This window comes from Bos indicus x Bos taurus, chromosome 2 (assembly GCF_003369695.1).
Source record: "Bos indicus x Bos taurus breed Angus x Brahman F1 hybrid chromosome 2, Bos_hybrid_MaternalHap_v2.0, whole genome shotgun sequence".
Lineage (NCBI taxonomy): Eukaryota > Metazoa > Chordata > Mammalia > Artiodactyla > Bovidae > Bos > Bos indicus x Bos taurus.
The window spans coordinates 118,915,945-118,938,295 of record NC_040077.1 but is presented as its reverse complement, the minus strand read 5'-3'; the positions used below and the strand labels follow the sequence as shown (position 1 = coordinate 118,938,295).

At 43.8% G+C, this 22,351-nt stretch overlaps 1 protein-coding gene across 8 annotated transcripts in view; it reads right to left on the bottom strand.

Moving 5' to 3' along the window:
- ARMC9 (armadillo repeat containing 9) overlaps positions 1-22,351 on the bottom strand; it is a 178,616-nt gene that overhangs the window by 90,108 nt on the left and 66,157 nt on the right. For all 8 annotated transcript variants that reach the window (XM_027516141.1, XM_027516155.1, XM_027516110.1 and 5 more), the window contains 4 exons: positions 21,406-21,545; positions 20,184-20,260; positions 16,406-16,480; positions 483-573 (listed from right to left, as the gene is read on the bottom strand). In XM_027516141.1, the coding sequence (XP_027371942.1) occupies positions 483-573; positions 16,406-16,480; positions 20,184-20,260; positions 21,406-21,545 (383 nt within the window). The remainder of the gene's footprint in view (positions 1-482; positions 574-16,405; positions 16,481-20,183; positions 20,261-21,405; positions 21,546-22,351) is intronic.

Genomic DNA, 22,351 nt, shown 5'->3' with positions numbered 1-22,351 from the left:
GGGTTGTTGGTTGGCAACATGGATTCTTCTGGAGTGGATATACGTGGGAGGATGTGTTCACTTTCCACAATGGTTCTGGAAAGACTGGCATCTTTTTTCACTATCTGACCCCTGGGCCCCATTTTATTATGGTTCATTGACTTGAGAACAGCCACCCTACTGAGCCAGGGGAAATACAGTAATTAGGAGGGGGAGGCCCACACAAAGAGAACTTCCAGTTAGAGAAGAGTTTCTGCAATTGCTTCTGAATGCTTTTTTGTTGACTTAGGCCAAAAGTGTGACAAGAGATTGTTGATCTTGAGACAACATGGCCTTGACCACCTGGCTGAACTTTTGTTTGTTCACTTGGACCACGCCAGCTTCCTTAAGGCCTCTTGAATGAACTCTGAGATAGGACAAGTCCCTTGAAGAAAGCCTGTGTGTCTTTCTAGCACATGTGAAAGACTCAAAAGATAGATGATAGATTCTTGCAGTAAACGGACCTGCATTGAGCTGCTTGATGATAAACTCGATCTGGCGGATCATTTCGGCGTTGCCCTCTTTGATGAAGCAGCGTAGGATGTCTTCCATTCCCTAGAAGCATTGGAGAGAGGAAGAGTGAACATTTCAGTTTGGGAGAAAACTACTTTTTGATGGATAGTTCCACCTAATCAAAAAAAAAAAAAAAATCCACCTCCCCCATTGTTTTAATGAGGAAAGGATATGCACGATAAAAAAAAATTCCTCTGCTTAGTTCATTCTTTTTTGTTGTTTTTACAATTCACAATGAAATTATTTTATTTTTGCTTGACTAGCTGACTTAATTATAACGCATTTACTTTTTAAAAAGCTATTGTACAATTTTACTGTGTAAGTACTCCTTTTAGTTTTGGCAATATGCTGTTTTGGGAGGTGGTTTCTTTCCTGTGTTTTCCCTATATTTATACACTGTCATCTGGATTTTAGGACCAAAAATGGTCTTTGAAAAGTGGAACCATATGCTCAGAGAAGTAAATGAACAAATAGAACCTCTTTTTAAACAGCCATCATTCCCTTTCTATCAAAATAATTATAAAGTCACTACACTGTGCATTACTTACTCTACGACAAAGCACTGACATGAGTTTTCTATTTTGACTAACAGAATTCCCGGGAAACGTAGAGGTAAGATACTGACTGACCCTTAAGTACGTATTTCCCCTCCTTCCTCTTCCCTCGTGAGACGTGAATGTGCGGATGCGTATGTATGTGTGTGCTCAATCGCTCAGTCGTGTCCGGCTCTTTGCTACCCCGTGGAATGTAGCCCGACTCCATGGACTGCAGCCCACCAGGCTCTGTCCATGGAATTTTCCAGGCAAGAATACTAGAATGGGTTGCCATTTCCTTCTCCAGGGGAATCTTTCCAACCCAGGGGTCGAACCTGAGCCTCTTACGTCTCCTGCATTGGCATTGGCAGGCAGGTTCTTTTACCATTAGTGCTGCCTGGGAAGCAACATGGATGTATGGCTGGAGCTAATGAGGCCTTCTTGCCCCTACAAGGAGAAAGTATATCTAATACTGAACTCAAAGCTGAGGAAACAGAGTCCAGAGGTGCTGGTTGAAACATGAAATCAAGTGACATGTGAACTCTGATCAAGATGTGCCTGAAGCTTATGCCTGTACTTTTCAGTTACATGAGTCATAAGTTGCCTTTTCAGGTAGGCCAGTTTGGAATCAACAGCTCTAACAGAATCAGAGAAGAAGGGCCAAGTGTAGTTTTGAACACAGTGAGTTCCCATCACCTAAAGCAGAGCACTATCTCCTAGAAAGGTTCAATCTGGATCGTAATTCTAGTTTCTCGATCAAATAGCCGTGGGACCTTGGTCAAATGGCTTAACTCCTGCCAGCCTGTTTCCTCAACTATAAAATAAGGATGGCAACTCAAGGCAACACGAGATTTTTAAAGGATGTATACTGGTGTTGGTTATGTAAACGTATGTTTGTGTAAATGCACTGAAGGGAGGGACTTCCCTGGTGGTCCAGTGGTTAAGAATCTGCCTTGCAATGCAGGGGATGGGGGTTCATCCCCTGGTTGGGGACTAAGATCCCACATGCCTCAGAGCAACTGAGCCTTCTAGCTACAACTAGAGAGTCCATGCGCTGTAAGGAAAGATTCCACATGAAGCAATGAAGATCCTGAGTGCTGTAGCTATGGCCCAATGCAGCCAAATAAATTAATAAATTTTAAAATGCACTGAGCTATATATGTCAGGCCTGTGTATTTCACTGTTCATAAATTACAATACCTAAAAAAATAAAAGCATCTAATCCAATGATTGACACATAGGAGATGCTTAATAAATGACTGAGACTGCACTTGCTGTGTCTGGTAGGGCTTTGTGGCTCAGAACAGAAAGCTGGTAGGTGAAGCGAGGGAACAAGCAGGGTTCCTGGTGGTCACAGGTGGAGAGGGTTACTACAGAGCATGATAACATTTACCTGGGGGGGCAGAGAGACCAGTCCACGGAACAGAAGGTGAAGGAGTGGCCTGGGAGGAAGAACTGGACAGTCGACAAGGGAAGAGAGTTTCACAGAGGGTGTGGTCAGCAGCACCCAGGCTCCTGGGGAACCAGTCAGACACACCTGGGCTTGTCTATTGTCAGGAGGGCTGCATTTTCTATTTGCCTCCTAAACTGACCTCTTCCCCAGACTCCATCCTGTCCCAAAGTAAGGGCCAGAGGTAGAAGAACGTGGTCAAGTGCAAGCAGAGGGATAAACCCTAAAACACCAAAGGTTAGGATCACCGCCAACCAGCTGACCACTGTCAACATTTTACCTTTTTGCCAGTGGAGTGAGACAAACGATTCATTCAGGCTCTCCATTTTTTTTTTTTTTTTTAGCTAGAGTTTACTCTTGCAAATGATTAACTGTTTATATATTGAAAGATCTTTTAATTCTCACTTGATCTCTTTCTTCTGTCTCTAGCTCAGTTGTTACTTGGGGGTTAAAAAAAAACACAAATTCCTTCTCTGTAATTAGGAAGATTATTGGGGGAAGATTTTTTAATAGAAAATTTCTCCATAAGAAATTTCACGTCTTTTAAATATATATTTTTATGTGTGTAGGTGCATGCTAAGTTGCTTCAGTCCTGTCCAACTCTTTGTATGGACCATAGCTCGCCAGACTCCTCTGTCCATGGGATTCTCCAGGCAAGAACACTGGAGCAGGTTGCCGTGCCCTCCTCCAGGGGATCTTCCCAACCCAGGGATCAAACCTCGGTCTCTTACGTCTGCATTGGCAGGAGGGTTCTGAACCACTAGCACCATCTGGGAAGTCCATATATTTTTATACTTATTATTAAATGTATATTTAAGAGAAGTGAAATTTATTTTATTAAAATAAGTGAAGTACATAAACCATATGTTTATTTTACTAAGCTAAAATGTAAATTATAGGAATAATAAATCATAAAAATATTTTATCATGAAAGCAATAACATGTCATTTCAGATAATCCAGGCCAAATAAAAATGCCAAGGCAGATGTAAAGGGTAAGAGAGCAGGTATTTGTATATCAGCCAGATACGTGAAAATAAGAATATGAATGTGTGCTAAAAGCAGAGAAACAAGGAATGTCCATTTCTGCCAGCTCGCTGAGATTAGAGACCGTCATAAAGACAATCACACGGAAGACTGTATCTGTATGCAGTACTGAAGGAAAGAAAAGGATGGATCACATGCAGATTCCTCGTTAGGTAAAGGTTCGGGGGTGTGTCCCAAACACTGGAGCCAAACCACCCAGACCAGCTGCTCACTGGCTATGCCACCGGGCAAGGGTTTTAACCTCTAAACCTCATTTCATCACAGCAAAATGGGCACAACTACAGGAACTGCTTTGGGGGCCTTTTGGGAATGAAATAGATAAAGCCCCTGTCAGGGCCTACGACATGCACCAAATACCATCCAGTCCAAGTAATTTCTAACTCTCCTTTCACGCTCAGCAGGTCAGCTCTCTCTAGTGTTCTATTTTGTTCCGACCCAAACAGTCCACACTTACATCACTACGGGTCTTCACGAGAAATTTCTCTTGGGAAATATAAACAGAACTTCCCTGGTGGCCCAGTGGTTAAGGATACATGGATTCGACGCCTCCTCTGGGAAGATCCCATATGCCTTGGAGCAACTAAGCCTCGAGCCACAAGTACTGAGCCCACGGGCTGCAAGCAGAGAGTAGCCCCGCATGCTTCACAACTAGAGAAAAGCCCATGCAGCAACGAAGACTCAGAACAGCTAAAATAATCAACTAATTTAAAAAAACACATAAACATATGTGTCAGGTGCACATGAATACTTTCTTTTAGCAGGGAAGGTATATAGGTTCTCTGCAGAAAACTGGTAAACTAAACTCAGCAAGACCCCCTGGAGAAGGGAAAGGCTACCCACTCCAGTATTCTGGCCTGGAGAATTTCATGGGCTGTACAGTCCATGGGGTTGCAAAGAGTGGGACACGACTGAGCGACTTTCACTTTTTCACAAACAAAGGAAAAGAATTAAAATTATCCACAAGCCCCTACACTCAGACATTAAAAAAACTGTGGACGTTTTGAGATATGCCCTCCTTTTATGGGCACTGTTTACATAACTGACATCATATTGACAATATAAGACTGACTGCTGTTTTTCAACTAAACCCTATGACTGTTTGAATGTCAGTAAATTCTTTATAAACACAATTTTAATAACTATAACAATAATAGCTAATATTTTCCCAATATTTGCTATGTGCCAGGCACTGTTCTAAATATTTTACATGTGTCAGCTCTTTTAATTCTCATAATGGTCTTATGAATTTGATACTAAAACAATACCCACTTTGCCACTGAGAGAATAAGTCATAAGCCCAACGATACACCATGAGGTACTGGGAAGTCGCAGAGGCAACATTCAAACACCGCCCTGGGCTCATCAGCTCCCGATTGACCCTCTGCCTCTGTTCTGACTTAACCAGTCCCTCCTTAACCATGCCTGGCATTTAGTTGTCTCCTACTTTCCACTATGATCAGGAATGCAGTGATGGATATTTTGATACATGAATCTTTGTTCGTGTTCTTGTATGGAGCTCCAGAAGTAGAATTCCTGGGCAAAGAATGTTAATATTTTTTAGGACCGTTATACATATCACTAAATTGCTTTCTAAAAAGGCTGTATAGGGACTTCCCTGGAGGTCCAGTGTTTGGGACTCTGCTCCCAAAGCAGGGGGCCCAGGTTCAATCCCTGGTTGGAGAACTAGATCTCACGTGCTGCAACTAAAGATCCCGCGTCTGCAGCTAAGACCTGGCGCAAACAAATAAATATTTAAAAGAAATACGTAAGTAAAAAAGCTGTATCAATTTATCCTGTCCGTTTTGAATTTTGAAAGGCCCCCTCATCATGGAGGCCATGGAATACAGCAAGCAGGCCTACCATCCATAAGGGACAACTGCTGCAGCTGGAGCTGATGAACACCTGACACAGCTTTCCTACGGTGTGTTCATTTCCCAGAGTGGCAGCCAGACTCTGAGCATTCCCAGGCTCCCCTGAGCGAGGGGCATGCGGGCAGATGACCTCTCGGTCCTGCCGACAAACAGACGTGCTCGTGTGAGACTGATTCAGCAGTGGGCCATGGGAAGAATCAGGAACACAGGGACACACATCTTTGGGAGAGTTGGCTGGGGTGGCATCCGGCCTCTGGGGACAGCAGGGCTGAGTTTCCCGCATGGCAGTGCGAGAATGGCCTGGGGCCAGGGTGCAAGGCACAGCAAGGGTATCTCTGGAGCAGCCCCGTGGGGGTGGGTGGGCATTCCTCCCAGCTCCGTGGCATCTAAGCCCAGCTCCCTGGCTCTCCCGGAGACTCTGAGAGCCTTCACAACTGACCGAGCATCTGGTCTGCTCCAGCCCAGGGCGCCATGTCTGGCTGAGGTTTAGATCCCAGGGAGGAGGTCTGACGCCAACAATTCCCTGGGGGCAAGAAGGCCTTGGAGTTGGCATTAGAGCAGCCCTCTTGATTGCATCTGCTCTCCAGCCCCAGACCCTGAAGGGATCTTAAATTTCAAATAGGCCTCAGGGCACGCATCTATCTTTTTCTTTTTTTTTTTTTGGCATTAAGACCACCATAGTAGCATTTGGTACTAATATAATTTTTTTTTTTACTAATATAATTTTTATGTATTCTTTGTCATTTCCCACAAGCACACAAATGTTTTACACAGTTGCAAAAACAGAGTTATTGTAATAATAATGCCATATTCTTCTTTTATCCCCCATTACACAATAAAAAGTTTCCATACTGTCTCATACTGCTTTTTCTAATTATCATCTTCAGTAGCTACTAATACTGTGAGCAAAAGAACTGTAATTTCATGAGCAGGCATTACCACACATTTACATTCTGTTTTTTCACTGTTACAAAAATCCTGGAATGAGCAACTTCATGTGCAGAACTCTTCTCTGCACTGGTAGAAGAAAATGAATGAATCCAAAGCATGGAGGTTTTCATAATTTTTCACATATACTGCCAAACTTCCTTCTGGAATGACTGCGCTGACACGTATTGCAAACACTGGCCTGATCTGAACATCAGCCCTGCCCCATCTTGGCTTTGTGTGTGAGCAGATGCTAAGGTGGGGAGATGACAGACCACGTTCTCCTCACTGTCTGGTTTCCTTTATTACTGTTACATGGAAAAAGGATGTAATACTCTTTTTCAACCTAAAAACTCAAGGATAAGAGTGAAATGAGGGGAGACCTCGGGGTTTTAGAAAAACCCTGTTGAAGCTATAACCTCCCTTAGAGGCCTCTCTTCTAAATAAATGGGCAACTGCTTAGATGATGTGTCCAAAAGAGTTCTCCGTTTGCTTAGGCTTGGATCCCAGTTAAAATGCCAGAGGGAAGCTTACGCTGCTTACACCTTCACCGAATCAGTCTATGCTTTCTGTCTTTCATTTGTTTGGCCGTGCTGGTTCTATTAGCAGGTCGGATTCAGTTCCCTGTTTAGGGACTGAACCTCGGATCCCTGCACTGGGAGCGTGAAGTCTTAGCCCCTGGACCACCAGGGAAGTTCCCCACATTTTCTTTTTAATGTTAATAATTCACAGGGTGTATAGAAACTTATGTCAGAAACTATAAAGGACAATATTAATAGATTTAACTACAGAGTTAACTGCCATATGACCAAAGTCCCATAACTAAAAGACAAATGAAAAGTTGGGGAAATATTTGTAATATATGTCAAAAGATGCTTCCCTGGTGGCTCAGATGGTAATGCACCTTGTCTGCAATGTGGGAGACCTAGGTTCGATCCCTGGGTCAGGAAGATCCCCTGGAGAAGGAAATGGCACCCCACTCCAGTACTCTTGCCTGGAAAACCCATGGATGGAGGAGCTTGGTAGGCTACAGTCCACAGGGTCGCAAAAGAGTCGACAGGACTGAGCGACTTCACTATGATGATGATGTCAAAAGATTAATAGCCCTAATTTCACTGTGATTTCTCTGATCCAGAGATGACTTAGAAGCGAGTGGCAGACAGGCTCCAACATGACCCCACCTCCTGGAATTCATACTCCTGAGTGTCCCCCACACTGTTCCTGGGCTGGTCAATGTAGTGGGAATTCCTAATAATGTACTTTCACAGCCTTGAGAAATTCTACAGAAATAGAATCTAGAAAAACAGCATATATTAAGAAACTATGGTAATCATTATATTTCATGTTTTTCTTAGAATAATCGCCTTGCTACAAACTCCAAGGCCAGACCCAGAAGGGAGTATGGCTGGGATCATGAGTGCATGGACCTTGGAACACCAAGGCGTCAGGCATGAACACTGCTTAAGCACTTGCTGACTGTTTCTGGGACTAGCCCAGAAGGGAATGGCCTGGGGTAAAAACAAGGAGATCTAGACTATGTCAGTGTAGTGTCTTGAGAAAGATAAGATCAAAGAAAGTCTGCAATTAGGAACAAAAGCTGGACCCAGAGTGGACTCTGCACCTCAGGCCAATAGAGGCTGCAGGTCCCTTGACCCACTGTACCAGATTTCGTGTTCTGTCTTCATTCTTGTTGCTCGCTCCCAGGACCATTAGGGCAACAACTGGCGCCCAACGTGGGGCCGGAGCGGAAGACAGCTACAAGCGAAAGTAAAACTACAGAGATGCAGAACCTGGGATAGTTAAGAGGCCTCTGAAAATTCCCACGGGTAAATCCTTCTGGCATTTAATCAGGGTTAAAATGGGAAATGTTGAGAGTGCAGAACACCATTGCCTGTATATTTGTTTACTAAGACAGCTCTCAAAAGTGGGAGGAGCTTCTATTAGTGAAGGGCGATTATTAGAATTGTTGCAAGCAGTGGATAAATATTGCTGCTGGCTCCTGTCAAGAGGGACCTTAGATTTGAAAGTCTGGGAAAAGGTTGGAGCTGAGTTAAGAAAAAGAACATGCAAAAGGAACTCTGCTCCCTGTTTCTATTTGGAGTACGTGGGCATTAGTTAAGTCAGTACTGGAACCTTTGCAGACTTCTGATTCTTTTGATGAAAGTGATGATGACTCTTGAAAATCCAGAATATGTCAAGACTGGGGAAATGGGCAAGCCATCTTCGAAACCTGTTTCCTCGGCTTCCGAAGAAAATGATGAGGGATTTTTTTTTCCTCCGGCTCCTCCCCGCCATCCTCCACTTCCACAGGGGACAGTTGGATTATTGTGAGGAAGATCGGGGCTGACTTCCCAGGGAGTTCAAATTCATACACCGAGTTACAGACAATGATTATGAAAGAGAATTGAAGGTGATGGCGTCTACCACTCTTCCCTGGAAGGTTTCTAAAGTGGATAGGATTGCTCAGCCTCCCTCATTGCTCAGTTGGTAAAGAATCTGCCTGTAATGCAGAAGACCCCAGTTCGATTCCTGGGTCAGGAATATCCACTGGAGAAGGGATAGGCTACCCACTCCAGTATTCCTGGGCTTCCCTTGTGGCTCAGCTGGTAAAGAATCCACCTGCAATGTGGGAGACCTGGGTTCCATCCCTGGGTTGGGAAGATCCCCTGGAGAAGGGAAAGGCTACCCACTCCAGTTTTCTGGCCTGGAGAATTCCATGAACTGTATAGTCCATGGGGTCGCAAAGAGTCAGACATGACTGAGTGACTTTCACTTCACTATGTGGACATAGGACAGTCAGACAAAAAAGAAGGCTCCAGGGCATTTGGAAGCACAGCCAAGGCTGGTATTTTTCTCACTGAAAAGATTTTGGAATCCAGACCCACTTGTCAAGTCAATATAAGTGGCAAAAACATTCAAGGTTCAATAGATGCTGGAGCCAAGGTTTCTATCATCAGCTCTAAACACTGGCCTAAAGCATGGCCACTGGGCCTGCTCCAATATCTATTGCAGGTCTAGGACAGGCACAGGATTAAAACAAAGTGCTATGGTGTTGTCTTGTTCAGGGCCTGATAAACAACCAGCCACCATCCAACCTTATATGGCTGCTATACCTGTCAATCTATGGGGTCGTGATCTCTTGGAACAATGGCATGCTGAGATACATATTCCTCCAAATCAAGAGATCAAGGCCAGTTGCCAAATTGTGTTCTGTCAAGGTTATATACAAGGATTGAGACTGGGCAAAAATCAACAAGGAAGACTATCCTTTGACTACTCAAGATTTCGAACCACCCCACTGCTCGTATTAATCTTCCCCCACCCACACCCATACCTTAATTGGAAAACTGATCGACCTGTGTGGATAGAGCCGTGGCCTCTAAAACAAGAAAAATTGGAGGCTTTACATGAATTAGTTAATGAACAACTGAGCAAGGGACGTATTATTGAGTCCTTTAGCACTTGGACTTCTCCGGTGTTCATTATACAAAAGAAATCTGACAAATGGAGAAGACTTACTGATCTGAGAGCTGTTAATGCTATTATTGTTCCAATGGGTGCTTCACAGCCTGGCCTACCTAATCCTAATATGATTTCAAGAAATTGGCATTTGTTTGTTATTGACCTTAAAGATTGTTTTTTCACTATTCCTTTACACCCTGGTGATCAACCTGGATTCACCTTTTCAGTTCCTTCCATTAATTTAAAGGAGCCACATAAAAGATTTCAATGGACTGTATTACCTCAAGGTATGCTTAATAGTCCCAGTATTTGTCAAAATTTTGCACCTAGCACAGCAATGATTCCCTCATGCATGTATTATTCATTATATGGATGATATATTATGTGCCTTACCTAATATTGATAGCCTATAGGAATTGTTTTTAAAGCTAAAAGGAATGCTCAGAATGTGCTGGCCTGTATTCGGCTCCTGATAAACTAGAATACACTGAACCTTCTCAGTGCTTAGGAAACACAGTTACCCGTACTACAATCAAACCACAAAAGGTGCAAATACGCAGAGACTCAATGAAAACTCCAAATGACTTACAAAAACTATTAGGAGATATTAACTGGATTCAACCTAAGTTAGGGATTCCAATGTATCCTTTATCCCATGTATTCTCTCTGTTAAGAGGAAATCCAGAGCTTAATAGCTCCTGACAGCTAACTCCTGAGGCTGAGAAAAATCTAGCAATTATAGAACAAGCAGTACAAAACCACCAGAGAGACAGAATAGACCCTTTAGAGCCTCTCCAGTTGTTTGTCTTCCCTACCCCTCATTCCCCTACTGGGTTGATAATGCAAACTGAAGGGATATTCTTAGCTAATTCACAAAGAAAATCTATTACCCCTTATTTACACATACAGCCACTATAATTCTAAAAGGAAGAGAACGTGTTCAGCAACTTACTGGACATGATCCCTGCCTTATTTGCACTACACTAACCTCCAAAGAATTAAACATTCTCTTCAAAAGCCACTAACTTGGCAACTACCTTTAGCTGACTATATTGGACAAATCGACAACCACTATCCTGATTTACCTATCTGGCAGTTTTTAAAACAAACAAGATGGATTTTGCCTAAAATTACTAGTGTCAACCCCATTCCCATTGCTCTTTTCATTTTTACAGATGGCACTACCCGAGGAAAAGCAGGATATACAGGCGCATTTATGCTAGTTATTGCAACACCTGGATATTCCGCACAACAAGCAGAAATTCTGGCTATTACACGCGCATTACAAAATAACCCCCAAGCAATTAATATCTTATCTGATTCTCAATATTCTGCACATGTCACTAAACATAGAGAAACAGCAACTATTACGGATACTATCCCATCCACATTATACACGCTTTTTACAAATTTACAATGGGTGATAAGGCACCGACAATTTCCATTCTACATTACTCAAATTCGGGCTCATATTACTTTACCAGGGCCCTTAACAGAAGGAAATGCTCAAGCTGATGCCATTTTATTTCCAGTCTTTACAGAGGCATCAGCCTTTCATGATCTGACACACTGTAATTCAAAATGTTTAAAAACCAAGTCTCATATCACTTGGTCTCAACCAAAACAGATTGTGCAGACTTGTCGTACATGCCAGACGGTTGCAATAACCACATCTCCAACAGAAGCCTTGGGAGTTTCGCCAGGTGATTCAGAAACACCCGTTTGGATTCCCTCGTGTCATCTGAAACCATATCATATCCCACGGGAGAGACACTTCTCATGAGATGTAGAGGCCCCAGTAATGAGTTTCGAAGGCTTGAGTCTGAGACAGACAAAGACAACGATTCCCCTCTCGTTGACGCATTGGAACAAGATCCCCACTTGGGGACAAATTAAAAGGTTAACACAGAAATCAGAGGAGATCTTAGAAAATGAAGGGAAAGCTGTCACTCCTAACAATCTGGCTGTTTCCATGTTTGCTCATATCACCACCGCAGTGAGTATATCCCCTAGCAACAGCTGAATCTAAAAATTATACTTATTGGGCATACATACCTAGCCTCCCACTACTAAAACCCATTGTTTGGGGGGATTCTATGATCTCCGTTTATGTTAATAATTCTTTCTGAATACCAGGACCTGAAGGTACATGCCCTCCTCTTTTTAAACAAGAAAAAAGGACTCCCTTCAATGTTACTTATGGGTATGAATCCAGGCCAATTTGTATAGGACCGGCTACAGGATGTCTTTAATTATCTATGCAAGCCCGGCTGTCCACTAATTCTTTAAATCATAACTATCTTAAGGTTCAGCTACATCTTCTCTCTGGTCTGAGTTTTGCTTATGACAACTCAGAACCCAATAATGACACCAAATCGGACAGACCTTTAGGCAAGCATCGTGACCTGTGGACTGAAAAACAAGGTCGTACTCAGAGGGATAACTGCCACAGGGCTGAGGGAGTAATTGTCATGAATGGTTCCTACGGAATTGTATGGGACTGGTCCCCTACAGGGTATGCAGTCTCTAACTGCTCCCATCAAAATCAGTCCTGCAATCCTCACAAAAGGCTGCATTGGCAGGTGCATAAAGTCTTTAACCATACCAATGCTACCACTCATTCAGATCATCCAACTATATGACATGGTATTGGCATGTCACTCCCCTTCCCACAATTAGATCAAGGAAGAGGGCAAGAAGGGAGTTGGGAATTGGCTTTAGGTCTTGAAAAATTCCAAATTTGGGATGGACATTATTCCAATAAAACTAATTATTCATTGACATTTAACACCAGTACAAACTGGACATTCTATATTCATGCTTGTGTGAGAGATCCTTATGTGTTCTCGAAAGGAACAATTTCTATCAATGAAAGTGTATAAGCACTTTCTTGCCAGGATTGCAAATTATATAGCTGCTTAAATTCTTTGTAATTCTCATCACTCATTTGTTATACTAAGAAGGAGATTGGGAATATGGCTTCCAGTAAATCAAACCAGACCCTGGGAAGGCTCCCCTGAAACACATGCTCTTTTAAAGGTTATAAAGAAAGTACTACAATGTTCCAAAAGGTTTATTGGACTACTTGTAGCAGCTATTATGGAATTATTGCTATAGCCACCACCGAGGTAGTAGCCGGGGTGGCAATGCATCAAACTACACAAACAGCTACACTGGTACAGCACGGCACCAAAACGCAAGTTCTGCCTGGAGAAGTCAAACCCACACAGACCAAGAAATTAACGAATGATTGATTGATTTAGGAAATGCAGTTCTCCTACAAGGGGATGAAGTACAAAGTTTCAAATTACAAATTCGTCTTAAGTGTTATGGGAATATCTCTTCATTTTGTGTCACACCTCATAAGTAGCATCAAAGTGCATATACTTGGGATCAATTATCTAAACATTTGAGAGGACACGTTTGTGATAATCTATCCTTGGATATTTCCCAATCACAGGCTACTATTTCTAAAATACAGAATGCTCACTTACAACTACTCCCAGAAACTGATTTATTTGAAGAAATTGAGGAAAGCTTACATAAACGTAACCCTATGATGTGGATTAAAACTTTAGGAGGAGGATTGCTTGGTACCATAATATCAGGATGTCTATTTTTGACTGTCTTGTGTCTAGTCCTCAGATGCACGAGAGAAACCGTCTGAGAACTGATGAAGAAAGAAGTTGCTCTGTTGATGTATCTACTCCTACTAAACAAGAAGGGGGAGCTGTAGTGGGAATTCCTAACAATGTACTTTCACAGCTTTGAGAAATTCCACAGAAACAGAATCTGGGAAAACAGCATATATTAAGAAACTGAGGGATTATCAGTTAATGATTATTGTTCATGTTTTTCTTAAAATAGTCGCCTTGTTACAAACTCCAAGGCCAGACCCAGAAGGGAGTATGACTAGGATCATGAGAGCATGGACCTTGGAACACTGGCTTGGAGTCAGGCCTGAACGCTGCCTAAACACTTGCTGATTGCTCCCGAGACTAGCTCAGAAAGGAACATCCAGGGGTAAAAACAAGGAGATCTAGACTATGTCAGTATAGTGTCTTGAGAAAAATAAGATCAAAGAAAGTTTGTAATTAGGAACAAAAGCTGGACTCAGAGTGGACTCTGCACCTCAGTCCAATAGAGGCTGCAGGGCCCCTGACTCACTGCACCAGATTTCGTGTTCTATCTTCATTCTCGTCTCTTGCTCCTGGACCATTAGGGCAACAGGTCAATGTAACCACTTCTTTATATACGTATAATTAATTTTATTTATTTTTAATTGAAGGATAGTTGCTCCACAGTATTGTGTTGGTTTCTGCCAAACATCAACACGAATCAGCTATAGGTATAGCTGTGTCCCCTCCCTCCCACCTCCCTTCCACTTCTCTGGGTTGTTACAGAGCCCCGGTGTGAGTTCCCGGAGTCACACCGCAAATTCCCCTGGGCTGTCTATTTTACACATGGTAGTGTGGATGTCTCCATGCTACTCTCTCCACACATCCCAAGGAGACTGTGGCTGCTGTCTGGCTCACTCTCTGTCTCTCTAGGATCCCTCAGCGGGTAAGCCAGCTGCCATAGAGAGACAAGCCCTGTGGAGAGGCCACTGGCTGGGAAATGAGGTCCCCGGACAATAGCCAATGTAACAACGGGCTTAGAAGTGGATCCTCTGCCCTCAGCTCAATCGAAGGACAGACTCTTGGCCAGCACCACGCAGCTAATATGCTCCCCAACTTCTGTCCTCTAAAAACTGTGAGGCGTTAATTTTTCAAAAGACGTTAAACTTTGGGATAGTTTTTTATGAAGCAATAGAAAACTAATACAATTGTGCTGTTTAATTTCCAAACATTTGGGGGTTTCTCATTCCCAGATACCGTATTACTATGGTTATGCTTTTTCATCATTGTCTGTTCAGCCCTTTTTCTCTTCATTACCTCTCCCCTCTCCTCCTGGGGCTCCAATGACGGGGTTGTGACACCTCTGGATACTGCCCTCCCTGGATATAGGGCTCTGAGGCTGTCCCTTTCTCCACCTCTTTTCTCTCTGGGCTGGATGATCTCCAGGATGATCCCCTCTGTGTCCAACAAGAGTGAGTCTCTTTGCCCCACTTGGTCCCCTTTCTCCACCACCCCCCACCCCCATGCTTTCTCAACCCCTGGGCCCTGGATGTCTGGCCTTTGTGCTTTCAGATTCCATGTCACCACCATTCTTTCCTTTTCTTCAACCTACGTGCTTTCTTCCTTGTTCTCTGCCTTGGCTGACAAGCTCTCTCTTTCACCTGAATGACCATAATGCAGAATTTAATAAAAGTTTATTTTTCCCTTGGTCTGTATTGAGAAAGCAATTTTTTTTTCTTTAAAAGCAGTAGGTAATTCAGTTTTATTGTTTACTGTGACCACACAGAATAAACCTTAAGTAAGTTTGTGTTTCTGGCATAATTGCTGATGTAATTGTAGCTGACCCATTAGAAGATTTAGCAATTCTTCTAAGTAAGCAAAGCCAAGTGGAAGAGCATGCTTCATTGATCTCAAACTGAATTTAGCCTGTGTTCTGACAGTGGAAACATATTTAACCCCTTCATCCTAGGCATTTAACACACACACACAATTAACCTGGTTTCACACGTTGTAAGGAAAAAGGACAAAACTCCAGTGGTTTTGATTAGATCTAGAAACATCTGTCATCACGAAAGAAGATGCTAATCACCTGAGGTTTGTTTTATGTCTCCAATGCAAGCACTAATGTTAACACATTAAATATTCAATTCACTCTTTTCCAACCAGCTAGTTGGATCATCTTCATCAGCGCCTCTGTATCACTTGGTTGCTACCAGATGCCTGAGGATTACAAGGAGTGTGTTGATTGCCCCGGGTCTCACTGCCACAATTCCTCCAGGAGGCCTAGACGTGAATCTGAGTGATGATTTCATCATTTTCATCATTTTCTTGCTAAGCTTCTCCTGCTATGAAATCCATAGGCATTCCCAAAGCCCCCAGTTAAAATGTCACTAAAATTTTTAAAAAGGTCTACAACTTTCCAAAAAATAAATCTGCTAGGAACTTCAACCCTGAATATGCATTGGAGGGACTGATGGCAAAGCTGAAGCACCAATACTCTGGCCACCTGATGTGATGATCTGACTCACTGGAAAAGACCTTGATGCCAGGAAAGATTGAAAGCAAAAGGAGATGAGAGCAGCAGAAGATGAGGTGGGTTAGACAGCATTACCAACCCAATGGACGTGAACTTGAGCAAACTCTGGGAGATAGTGGAGGACAGGGAAGTCTGGCATGCTGCAGTCCAGGGGGTCATAAAGAGTCAGACATGGCTTAGCAACTGAACAACAACAAAGGAACTTCTGATGCTGTAGTTCTTAATTCTGTCAGCCGAGATCCCTTGAGAATCTGATAAAAACCACAAACTCTGGCCCCAGAAAACGGCAAATATGTGTTCGGGATACAATTCCAGGGAGTTTAGAAACCCTTCGAAGCCCTCCCTGGGGCCCAACTGGGAAGTTCTTGCGCTAACAGCCTCTGAACGTGGCACTGACGGATGGTGACTGACCCCACGAGCACGTTTTCTTACCATTGCTCTAGCTTCCTCGCGAATGGATGGGATGGAAAGGATGCTGTACAGAGCTCCGTTCACATAGGGCTGTATCTTTAAGGGGAGAAAACAAACAGTCATGTGCGAGTTCTCAAACACCATACAATTCAACTATCACACACCACCCTGGAGAGCAGCCTGGCTGGTGAGGAGGGTGACCATTGCCATCTTCACAGCCCCTTGAGCTCCAAATGACAGACACCTCCGCTGGCATGTCGCAGGGCAAAGGTTACAACTGAGAGTTCAAAGCAGAGCATGCACTATTCCCTCCCACAGCTTACTCCCGCTACATTTCACTGTTTAACTGATGTCTTCCTGACCACTCAGGCTAGAACCCCTGGAGGCATCCTTGATTCCTCTCTTCTTCCTAATACTGAGTCTCCAAGTTATCCTTGATGGGAACCCTTCCTATAAACATGCGCTGCCACAGTCCTTGTTCAGATGTCATTGTCCATGACCTGGGCTACATCGAATCTCCAAAAGGATCTCTCCGCCTTTACATTCACCCTTTTATCCAACCATCATATCATTGCTGAGAGTCTACAACTTGGGCCGTATTAATCCCTCTTCCAACCTCGGAAACCTTCCATAGAAACTCCCTGCGTGCGTGCTCAGTTGCTTCAAGTCATGTCCGACTCTTTGTAACCCCATGGATTGTAAGCCCACCAGGTTCCTCTGTCCATGGTATTCTCCAGGCGAGGATACTGGAGTGGGCTGCCATGCCCTCCTCCAGGGGATCTTCCCGACCCAGGGACTGACCCGCATCTCCTGCATTGAGGCAGATTCTTTACTGCTGAGGCACTGGGGAAGCCCCCTAGGAATGCCCTGGGAAGTTCTAACTCCTGATTAGAGAACACAGGGCCCTTCGAGGTTTGGCCTCCGTAAAGTCTTCCTCGGCTTCTTCCTTCCTGCCACTTGAAATGCACACTGCACAGGTTCCACACTACTTAAGAGACTCCCTGATACACACAGCACCTGGGACATGCCCTGGGCTGGTCCTAACAGCTCACCTTGCTGGGGATGCTATTCCCACATATGTCTCCCTGGAAAGTTATGGCTCATCCTTTAAAACTCAGTTCACACATATCTCAGAGGAATCCTTTCCTGAGCGCCCAGACAGAGTACTCTACCCTCCTTCCTGTACAGCGCTCCACTTCTGTGCTGGACTCAGTGTATTTTAAGATTTATACTTATGTCTCCCCTATGAGCTCTTCAAGGATAGGACCCATGTCTTAATCACACAGGTAACCCCACCATTAAGCCAGACAGGATTTGATAAATGAGCCCTCCCTTTGGAGTGGACTGTATGCTCTGCTCTCTCCATACCATGGGTGGGGAGGAGGACTCATTTCCCACCACCCTTTTCTAGCACTGGATTTATTATCACTTTTCATTTCTGCTAATATAACAGGTAAGAGAGGGCATTGTATAGTTATCTTTATTTTCATTTCCCTGATGACTAGCAGAAACTGAACATCTTTTCATGTTTATAGTAAATCATCAAGATTTACTATTCTGTAAACTGTCCTTTTACATACTTTATCTTTTTTTCCCTATTTTTCTCTGTTTGACTCTTACTTATCAATGTATAAGAGCTCTTTACATGTAAAGGATATAAAACTTTTGTCATATGTGATGCAAATCTCTTTCCATATGATTATATGATTGAAGTTCATATATTTAACTATGGGTATTTTTTTCTTTATGGCTTCTTGATTTTGTTTTTCAAGACCATGACTATCTCATAAGGACACGTGTGTGAGAATTTTATGTAGGAAAGACATTTCTAGGCTCCAATATATTATATATATATTATTATTATTATTAACCCTGAATATTCATTGGAAGGACTGATGCTGAAGCTGAATGCCAGTATTTTGGCCACTTGAGGCAAAGAGCTGACTCATTGGAAAAGACTCTAATACTGGGAAAGACTGAAGGCAGGAGGAGAAGGGGACGACAGAGGATGAGATTGTTGGATAGCATCACTGACTCAATGGATACGAGTTTGAGTAAACTCTGGGAAATGGTGAAGGACAGGGAAGCCTGGCTTGCAGGTCACAAAGAGTTGGACATGACTGAGCAACTGAATAACAACTATATATATATATATATATATATGGATTTTCCTGCTCATTTTCAAAGCAGATGCTTTGGCAAGAGTTAATGACAAGACCTGACTCCTTTGGTCTATTCAGTTTTCAGAGCTGACATGGTTCTGACACTTGGAACCAAACTTTTCTGTTAGGTGACAGGATATAATTCCCACTGGCTTCAACTGTCTGAGTTGAATAAAATGGAACAGAGAGTTCACTCTGGTCTAGAAGTAGCTAAGAGCTCGCTGATTTTAAAATATAAAGGCATGGCAGGCGCTGTAAGGGCTTTCCTAATAGCTCGGTTGTTAAAGAATCCGCCTGCAGTGCAGGAGACCCTGGTTTAATTCTTGGGTCAGGAAGATCTGCTGGAGAAGGGAAAGGCTACTCACTCTAGTATTCTTGGGCTTCCCTATGGCTCAGCTGGTAAAGAATCCACCTGCAATGCAGGAGACCTGGGTTCAATTTCTGGGTTGGGAAGATCCCCTGGAGAAGGGAAAGGTTACCTACTCCAGTATTCTGGCCTTGAGAATTTCGTGGACTGCATAGTCCGTGGGGTTGCAAAGAGTCTAACAGGACTGAGCGATTTTCACTTTCAGGCACTGTAAAAATGAATAAGCCTCCACTCGCTAAAGCAGTCCAGGTCACTCAGCTGCGGGGGTGCTGGGGGAACATGAGATGTGAAAGGAATGGCCAGGATACAGCTGTCTGAAATGGGAACAGATGTGGGGAGACCGAGGGCTTCTCTCTGATCCAGTGGGACCCGGTCCCCCTGCGGAGACAGCCCTGTGCCCGAGCTAAGGAGGGCAGAGCTCTGCGGAGATTAGGCTTCAGGTGCAAAGCGGTGCCATGGTTTCTGCAAAGGCATTTGTAGCAAGCAGGTGAGAGAAGAACCGCACTGTGTGTTAGCTCATCCAGACCTCTGTTCCATTTAAAAAGGGCTTGAGCCCTATAGGCTAGAAAACCTCCCCAGGGCTGGGGAGGACACAGGCGAGGGTAGAAGCGAGGCCGGCCACTCCGCAGGACAACCTGGCAGGACCCTGACGTACAGGGTGAGCAGGCATTGACCAGTGTCTACACCTCAGGGACGCCCTGGCCTGGGTCTTCAAGGGGTAAGGGTGGAGATGTCCACGGAGGACGCAAAGGGCGGGGAGGCACACCCCTGGGGGCTGGACGAGTGAAACAGAAGGGCTGCCAACAGGGGGCTGTTGTGTGGTGGCGAGAGTGAAGGCTCTAGATGGACAGAGAGCAACGGAGAAAGGACCTAAAGACGCGGGGAAGAGAGTAAGAAAAGACTGAGATGGAGAGGGCACTGCTATTTATACAAATTAATCATGCCCACAATATTAAATACACTACCAGGTTATGTACACGTCCAGGGCCATATATTAAACTCAGTAGAGGAACGCCATAGTGGAGGGGAGGGGTGAAGGGGCGGGGAGAGGGGGAGGAGGAAAAAAATAACGCCCAGGAGAGAGCCGCACAGACCAGCGATGGCGGCTGTGCTCACACACCGGAAGCCGGAAGCCGCCTCCTGCTCCGGGTTCCAAAATTTGACAGAAAGCTCTGGCACAGGTTATACAGATATTTGAAGGAAGGTGATGAGGTAAGTACCCAGGGCCAGCCCTCCCATGAGCCCGGGGCCAGCGGCGCTGACTGGGTACCTCGTGGTTTTCATGGCCAAGCAGATCCGAAAGGACTTTCAGCACCAGGCCCGCCACCTTGGCACACATATTCTTCCCTTTAGGAGAAAAACAGCAAAACAGAACAGGTCACGTCTAAACTCAGAGGCACAAGTCAGGCAGATTTAAAAACATATCTCGGCTTCTCTGCTTATGAGCTGGGTGATCTTGGGTGGGGCCCTGTTTCTCCCTCTGGGGTCCCTTGGAAATCATTAGGGTCCACCTCAAAAGGCGACGTAGAAGTTAAGTAGCTCAGTACAGGGCAACATAGTCCCAGTGGTTCTTATCATTCGGGCAGAGCACAGAGCCGCTCACTACAGGAACCACAAGGAATCGAAGAGCGATGTCCTCCTCCCAAGCGCACACACCATCACAGAAAAACCAACGGCTGTCTCAGTGGTTCTAAACATCATAGTAATCACTGAAGATAAACTGATGATAATCAAGAAAAGCTGATTATAACCTGATAAATGCTTTCAAGCTAGGAAATTTGCATATGCTGTTTTTCAAAAGAGAACTCTGAAAGAAGTCCTTTAGTCAGTCAACAACACACAGGTGGTTCAGATTCCACAGCATCTGAGGGGGAAGGTGCTTCTCACAAGTACCCCTGAGCTATTTATCTAGGTAGCCTTCTCCTAACACTGGGACTGCTCAGGGCAGCTCTTCTAAGGAGGCTTCTTCCATTTCAGGAAACAGATCATTTAAGTGGGGTGGAATCTGTTGGGAGAGTGAAAATTACTCCCTTTATTGATCAAGACATAAATGACCAGAGATGTCACATGGGAATTCCCATCTCTAGGAGATGGAATGGAAAAGGCGACTGTGATTAAGAGCAGGGAGTCTGGTTGAACGTCACTGCTCTGCTGTAACGTCAGATTAATGCCACAACTTAATCCCATAGAATCTTAGGAATGTACTTCTCTGTCTTCAGATAAAACAGGTCATAATTCTTCATTTCCTACCTTTGAATAATGTAACAAAGAGGGAGAAAAATATAATGTAATTCAATTTTCTCTTAATATATATACTGCATATAATTGAATAACATAAACTCTTCTTTCCAAGGCCAGGGTGGCATGTTGGCTTTAGGGATTCAATAGCTTTACACCTAGTTGGATATGCTTCACACTCTGTTTTGAGTTTTTCTAAGAGGGAAAAATGAAAGCCAACCCAGAGCTCGGGGAGGGGAGTAGGGCTGTGAGACCTGCGCTCCTGAGGCAGAGGTTCATGAGCAGGGCCACCGAGTACTCGAGCGTGTAGTCAGACAGGCAGTCGGGCTCCTTCAGGATGTCAATCAGCCAGAAGATGAGGCCATCTTGAATCATCGCTGTCTGCAGTGGGCGCCTAGGATGAGATAGCCGACAGGTGATTAAAGCCGGTAAGAAACCTTCCATGTAAGAGAACACAGTAGTGTGAGTGCATATCAGAAAAGGAACTTTATAGAGGTTACGGACTCAAAGGACTGCTTTACTTTTAGACCTATACAACTGAAACTACAGCAATAAATTCTTTTTCTTCTTCTTTTGGCCACATCGCGTGGTTTGTGGGATCTTAGTTCCCTCACCAGGGGTTGAATACATGCCCTCTCGGCAGTGAAAGCACAGAGTTCTAACCACAGGATCTCCAAGGAATTCCTAACAATAAACTCTTTACCTTTCAGGGGTATCATTAAAAGGTTAAAGAAAAATAAGGCAGTAAGGAGACTTCCTACTTTGAAAGTTTCTATTTCAATATATAGAATTAGCAGAGTATCACCTCAAATACTTCATAAATATTTATTGATAGCTTTTGGTCTACTTAACCCAGGAAACAGAGTCACAGAAATAGTTCACTGACAAACATATTTTTACTTAAAATCTAGTCTGTATAATCCAGTGTAGGCACTCTGAGCTATATAAAAATACAGAGATACAAAAAAGAACATAAAACCAGCTTAATACCATTTTGATTCAGATCTCTATAGAATAAGGGTAGTTTAATAACCTGGATAATACAATTTATATGGAATTATTTTCCACCCAATGTCCCGGTGTAAAATCTTACAATACCAAGGCACCATCACATTGTTATGGTGGATATCATCATGTCAGCCTTAAGAACTGATGGGACTAAGCACTACAATAACTATAGTTATTAAATTTCTGCAAATT